The sequence below is a fragment of the Penicillium macrosclerotiorum genome (genome assembly GCF_028827735.1).
Source record: "Penicillium macrosclerotiorum strain IBT 26536 chromosome Unknown utg000003l_segment0_segment0, whole genome shotgun sequence".
NCBI classification, from domain to species: Eukaryota; Fungi; Ascomycota; class Eurotiomycetes; order Eurotiales; family Aspergillaceae; genus Penicillium; species Penicillium macrosclerotiorum.
The window spans coordinates 4,769,883-4,777,011 of record NW_026643083.1 but is presented as its reverse complement, the minus strand read 5'-3'; the positions used below and the strand labels follow the sequence as shown (position 1 = coordinate 4,777,011).

The 7,129-nt window shown below is 50.5% G+C and overlaps 2 protein-coding genes across 2 annotated transcripts; both read left to right on the top strand.

Annotated features, from left to right (window-relative positions):
• Window positions 1-2,965: 2,965 nt before the first annotated feature.
• Window positions 2,966-5,482, top strand: N7462_004626 (uncharacterized protein; the record flags this gene model as incomplete). Its single annotated transcript, XM_057076352.1, has 1 exon — window positions 2,966-5,482. One exon carries the CDS (start codon window positions 2,966-2,968, stop codon window positions 5,480-5,482), a length of 2,517 nt encoding a protein of 838 aa, XP_056935857.1.
• Window positions 5,483-5,987: 505 nt separating this feature from the next.
• Window positions 5,988-7,061, top strand: N7462_004625 (Ran GTPase-binding protein YRB1; the record flags this gene model as incomplete). The annotated part of the gene is made up of 4 exons (XM_057076351.1): window positions 5,988-6,263; window positions 6,469-6,730; window positions 6,797-6,925; window positions 6,982-7,061. 4 exons carry the CDS (start codon window positions 5,988-5,990, stop codon window positions 7,059-7,061), a joined length of 747 nt encoding a protein of 248 aa, XP_056935856.1.
• Window positions 7,062-7,129: the final 68 nt, after the last annotated feature.

Sequence of the window (7,129 nt, the reverse complement as noted above, 5' to 3'; positions counted from 1 at the left end):
ATAGAGCATCGTTATATTGTATAAGAAGCAGTTGTATTTGATGTGTTGTTCGTGGCTCTGGAAACGAACTTAGAACCTCGTCAAGGCCTCTAATGGGATAATAGCCGTTGCCATTGTTAGGCTGCCCTTATGGCACGCGGCTCGCGGCTCCGAACCCATTGTGATGCATCAGCGAAGTTCAGCGCGGCCTTGATCGTCCTGCTTAACGAAATGGTGTCTGGTTCGCCTTTATTACATTTTTTGAGTCTTCCAACAGACTTGACACGCAATTAAACACGTCTTCAGCTTCTCTCTTTGAGTCTCTTCGAAGCTCTTGCAAGGTCGATGGATTTACCAGTACATGGGTGACAGTTTCTTGCGTGTCGTGTACGCTCGAGCCATTGTCGCTATCAATTTTTTTTTGCGATAGTTAGATAATTAGTTGTGGGCCGAGTGTAGCTACGTTAAGACATCACCCGGGTCATAGACAGGGTCCTGTGTAGCCTCTTAGTATAGTTTTTCAGTAGGTTGTTGTCAAAGCGACCACCCTTGATGGAAAACTTTTATGCTTGGCATATGTTTCGACAAATAAGTACTCTAGTCCCTGATAAGGAGCGGGCGAAAAGGATGGATATTGCCAGGGCTGGTGGTGTATTCTGCTAATAGATCTACGGGATTGTTTCACGGCTTGTCACAATGCCCTGGCATCCAACCATTGAAGGCGGAGTGCGCTTCCTACCGTGAGGACCTCGGCGGCCGCCTGGAGCCTTGCGTGAATAACCTTTTGCCCTGTCCTGTGTCTGAGCACTCTGAAGAATTTGCATTGCGGACCAGCTGTTGCACGAGATCGTCGCTGCCAGGTGTCTATATGCTATCATCGGGCGTTGGTGGGCGATCTCAGACCACATTTACACATGCTAGCCATGTAAACTGCAAACCTGAAGTTAGCCGCAGCATCAACAAGCGATTCTCGAAGAAATTCAGTGCGCAGTCATTTTACATGTTGCAGCTAAATTAGGAATGCCTCGGGAAATCTCGTTCTTCCACGTTGCCGAATTAAGCACTTACTGCGATACTTTGCGGGTGGTACACGGCCGTCCATTAAATTCATTCTATGATTTACAGCTGAACCAAGCTCCAGTAAAGATTTTCTACCAAGCCAAAGGGAAGAAAATCACTGTCCATTGTAACAAAACCAATCAATCATGCTCCTCGTTGCTAAAGATTTTAGGAATTTGGCGAGTAATGCGAGTGCTCCCAGGGTGCTCCCTGGTTTTAGCAGTGATCAGGTCAATGACTATGCATCGGTCTCTCATCCTTGGGGTGTCATTTCCAAAAGAGTCATTAGACCTCCACATCAGATCATTCTGGCTCAACCCTCTACAAGACGATAAATACTTAAGGGACCGATTAGCTTTCATCTTGCTCCTTTACCATCGAAGCCTGACTGAATTGCACTTATTGACACCAATATTACCTTCCTGCAGTATTTGATCATTACACAAATAATGCAGCGGTCTGCCCCCCTTCCGCCTCCCTTCTTCTCTCCTCCAAAACGGCGCCAAGTCAAGTCAAGGTATTTCAGCCCCCCACAAATGACTTTTGCCAGCGCCAGTCTCTGCAAAGTGATGCAGTTCTGGGGTCCATCTTGGATTCTGCATGTATAAAGGTTGAGAAACAGAGTAGCCCAATCCGAAAGCTTTGTCAATCCTTCGATCTCTCCCCCCGAACACTCTTCATCTCTTGGCTCGTCACCTTTTTGCGAGGAAATGATGTATACAAGGCCATCTGTTTTAAAATATAGACAATATTTTTATCTCTTATAGTCTTGAACGTCTCCAACAACCAATCGTACGTTTAAAAATCAAGGTTTTACCGCCAAAAAAGCAATTCCAGGAGCTAACTTGGCAGGGTAAAACGGGATTGAACGCTTCGGTTTGAATGTACAGGGTAACCATTTTCGGCGTCGTTTTCACAGGTCCTCATCTTCTGCTTGTAAAATTGAATGATCCTGGGCTGGGTGGCTTATCAGAAGGAGCGAAGATCCCCGCAAAGACATGGTACTCTCAAAGTGCCGATATAGAACGGTGTACGAAAGATACTACTGTCTAAATTCAGAGCTATATATGTATAGCACAAGAGCTCAGAAATCAACCCCAGAGTCATGGGCCTTACCAGCGATTATCATGGATATACCTTAGAATGCTGGTCTAGCAACCATCATACTAGCCCCTTCTTATTTCTCCTTGTTGGACTTGATCGAGTGCGATTGCAGTACTACAGTATACCCTATTCCGCCTCTCGATGGGGGCCGGACTCGGGAGACTCGGAATGTGATTCGGCAAGGCGGCGGATCGGTGGGACCGAGTGGAGTTGCGGCTGCTTATCGCCGACGTAATGTTGTCATGCTCCAGTGTTGGAAAGCGCCTAGGATCGTGCACCTGGAGCAGGAATATCTCAGACACCAAGCGCTCCAGAGAAACCCAGGCCTGGTCTTTGATATAAGAGCTTTCTGGAGAGGACGAGCCAGAAAGTTTCTCGGCATCAAAACGAGGGGTAGTTCAAACGGTCTCGGCTTAAAAGGGCGTGAGTAACCTGGTCCCGCCAAACCCCGCCTACGATGCTTATCGATTACTTTTCCAACGGCCAAAGCATATCTTTTACTCTTGACATCTTTCCCTCTCTTCCCAGCCTAACACGGCCCAACAAGCAGTCTTGATTACCTTTACTGAACTTCTCGATCACTTCTCCCTGTATCCAAGGCAGTTTCCCGGACTCAGAGACCAGCTGACGGGCAAATCCCCCCACAGACCCACCCAACGCCGGGGCACATGCCTGCATCCCCGACATCCCCATCACCGTATGTTTCTCTTTCTCTCACTTCGCATCTCCAGCTCCTACTCACCCTTTCGGCCCTTTAAACCCCGTCAACCCTCTTGAGAGGCCTCCTGAGTCTACATACTCCCTCTATGATCACACCTGCGACATGGCTAACGCTCCAGAGTCGCCCAGGCGTCCACTGAGCGCTCAGACAGCCTCCCACCTTCGATACCCAACCTTCCCGCCGCTAACGGGGTCTGTAGAGGAGTGGTTGTCTCGCTCCCGCCCGACCCATAACATGTCGTCAGATCAAGAGGTTGACGGCTCTGCAAAGTCGCTCGGGGATAGTTGGGCGACTTTGAGTGTCTCGGATCTACACTCGGAAGATGGCAGTCGCTCCGAACAAACCGACATGGGGTCTCTCATCGATCAAACAACCCCCGATGATGTAGCCAGCTTGGATGATCGATACAGTAGCAGCGAAGGTGAGGGACCAGATGAAGATTATCACCATGGGCATGACGATGCAGAGCAAGAGGACCTTGAGAGTATGGCTGGATCCCAGAAGTTTCCGTCACTCTTTCTCCATGGCGGGACTGCGATCGACGATAGCAACCTGACCGCCCGACCGGCTTTTCGTCAATCCCTCGACGGAACAATCGAGTTTAAGGAACCCGAGACATGGCCGAACAGGGAACGGGTGGAGCTGAAGCATACAATCCACATCTTCGAAGATGCCACGGCCGCGGAACTCATGCCCAACCCAACTGATCAGATACTTATGGCCACCGTGCAACAAACGATGACCAAAAAGAGTCTCGATCTAGACAAACCTTTCCGGGTGTTGTATATCGGCTATCCGGACTTCCGCAACATCATCCTTGACAAAATCGGCGACGTTCTCGTATCGAGCTCCACCTCCGGGTCACAGAGCAGCTCAGCGGAATCCTCTCGTTACCACGTTGTGCCAACCTCGTTCGGAGTTGATGCCCAGCCGAATTTTGCCGAACTGATCCCTATCCATGCCCAGCTAGTGGTGGATGAATGCAAGGACGCCAGTGAAGAGTCGCATCCGAGCCAACCCAGTACAGTGAATTTAGATTTCAAGAACCGACCATCCTGCCGCTCATGGTGGGATGGGACCCAATATCGTTTGTCCTCTGCGTCTGAATGGACTTTACCAGACGTGGCGATTGTATTTATGTCTGGCCGTGACAATCCAGCTGCGATTCAAACCAGGCGGCATGCCCATGCCTTCTTGGAGCGGCATGGTATTCCTGCAATGATGATCTCAGAGGATCCACTCTGGAAGTTTACCAGCGAGCCCATTGCTGTGAACCACAACACCCTTCATATGTGCGTGGAGGCTCGACACTCGCAGACCGGAGAGACCACTGTTATTCAACGTCACCCAATCGATCTGAAGACCTTTGAGAGCATCACTCCTGCTCAGCTAAATCGAAACCTGGCTTCACTCATAGACCTCAATCCCAAGAAGCAACAGAAGGCAGTCCCAGACCAACGTCGCGCGCCTGTACTGACATACTCATCCACCGATCCTGAAAAGTATCCTGGCAACTGGCTTCCCCCTTTGTACGGAAATCGGACCCAAGACCTTGCCCCGACTCTGCGCTTGATTGGCCTGGCTGTTATTTCTGCGATTGCACTCTCTCTTGGATATGCTGTCGTGAGACCTATGGTATTGTATACCACGCAGTGGACGACCGGATCAGCATTATCTCATGGAAACTCCACATTCGTCTTTCCTGTTCAGACGCCTCCATTGACGTTGGAGCGTGGTCCAGAGACAGCAATATCTACAAGGTCACCGGGCCAGGTGGATTCATTTAATAAGCGGCTTCCAAATTGCCCGATCATCGATCAGTTAACGGAGTTGGCGATTGCAGCTCCCTCCTCAAATGAGAACCTTGATACTTTCGAGATTCAGGTGGTTGGCGACTGCCATGTGGTCATCAAGCCCCCTCGTCGGCTTGTTTCTTCGAAAAAGCGGCCGAAGTTCAACGTTGACGTCCATCGCTACAGTCAAGTCATTCCTTGTGACCTATCCTGGCTTTTTGAAGGTGTTTATACTCTTCGTCTGAACCCGGAAGATGCATATGGCCCAGTCAATGTGACGATCGCGTCTAAGTCAAAGCCTCATTTCAATCAAACGACAGTAATTGATTTCGGAACACCATGGCTGAAAGTTGCAAATTGGAGACGATCCGCACGAGCGATTTCCTCGCAGCTCACAAAGGACTTACAAATCGCGCAAACCAGCCTGTCGGAAGTGTACACTCGATTCTCGACCGATCTACAGCTGGCCATGGGAGATGTAGTTAAGCGTTCTCATTTACTTCAACGAGACGCTGAATTGCTTCGCAACAAGAGCCTTATCGCTCGAGACAATGTTTTGTCGCGTTCGAAGGAACTCTCGGCGGTCGTTACTCGTAACGCAATTCAGGGACTTCGAATCGCCGGCTCTGTCCTGCAGACTCGCTCGGTTCGAGTTAATGAAGAAGCCAAGGGCATTGTTAGTCATACCTGGAGCCGCTTTGAGAAGTCCATTGCCAATGTCGATGTTCACTCCATGATGGACCGACTCCGCAATGTGCAACATGCCACGCTGGATCGGGCTCAAGCGCGCGCCCGTCGCTTTGTTGGGTGTCGAGAAGGCAGTTAGAGTGGATAGCTATGGATTTTTACTGCAATTACCTTTCCTTACGGTTTCTTTTCTCTCACTTTTTCTTTTTCTGCCCTCAACTCTTGCTTTTTCCTGAATTATTTTGGCTAATGACCGGTGTCTCTGTTTATGGCGATCAGGTTGGGTGGGACTTGGGAATGGTTTTACGTATTCATTTTGGTGCAATGCTATTTTCACTTGACCCCTGTGTACATCTGAGCTCTCCTACACCTACATAAGTAATTTGCCCTCGTCCGTGGAGTACTATTTGAGCCCCTCGCGTTCACTATGGAACAAACAGTGCAAGCGCCAATGGGGCCCAAGGCGGTGGGGGTTCTGCCCCCGCGCACCCAAACTATTAATTTTTCCCCCCTCATCAACACTCCCTAATCAACAAACCACATCTCTGCTCCTAAAGACCACTTTTTGAAGTGATCTCTCGCCTCCCTAGACCTCCTGCATCTTTCATATTCTCCGATAACACCTCCGCATCCCTATTTCCACCATGTCTGACGTCGCGGAGACCAAGCCTGACCCCACCACTCAGGCTCCTGAGGCCGACAAGCCCGAGACCGCCACCGGCGAGGGTGAGAAAACCGTCACCGAGACTGCTGTCGACGCGGCCAAGGACGCTGCGGAGACTGCCAAGGATGCTGCCGTCAAGACCTCCGACAGCGTCTTCTCGATGTTTGGTGGCGGCCCCAAGAAGGAGAAGAAGGAGGACGCCGAGGAGGCTGTAGATGAGCCCTCTGGCTCTTCCAAGGCCAAGAAGGAGGGTGAGGTGAGTTGATCTTACTTTTATGACGAGCATGGACTTTGCCATCCCGGTGACGGCTTCATCCCATCGTGGTCAAAATACATGAACACACAGGAAACGTGGGGTTGCCTCGCCCGCCACGCGGATTGTGTGATTCGCCACGACACGGCTGCCACCTTTGTTCATGCCTGGATTTCCACGACTCGCTAACGTCTACGTCTATGAGCAGGATGAAGAGGCCCCCGAATCCCCCGACGTTCACTTCGAGCCTGTGATCCACCTGACCGAGAAGATCGAGACCAAGACCAACGAGGAGCTTGAGGAGCAGGTGTTCAAGATGCGCGCCAAGCTGTTCAAGTTCGACCGCGATAGCAAGGAGTGGAAGGAGCGTGGTACCGGTGACGTCCGTTTGCTGAAGCACAAGGAGAACCAGAAGACCCGTCTGGTCATGCGCCGTGATAAGACCCTCAAGGTCTGCGCCAACCACTACAGTGAGTGCTAGCAGAGTTTGATACCCCTATCTGCAAGCGAATTATTCTGATTGGATTCATCTACAGTTGTTCCCGACATGAAGCTCAGCCCCAACGTCGGCAGTGACCGAAGCTGGGTCTGGAACGCTGCTGCCGATGTCTCTGAGGGTGAGCCCGAGGCCCAGACTCTGGCCATTCGCTTTGCCAACAGCGAGAGTGAGTGTTTCCCCATTACTTTTATTTTGAGGACTTTTGCTCATAGGCATATCCAGACGCGAACCTCTTCAAGGAGGCCTTTGAAAAGGCCCAGCAGGAGAATGAGAAGCTCTTCGCTGCTAAGAAGCAGGAGTAAATTGACCTCATTCTTATAACTTGACTTGCGCTGTTTTTGGAGAGTATGAGGTCTCATGGCAATTAATT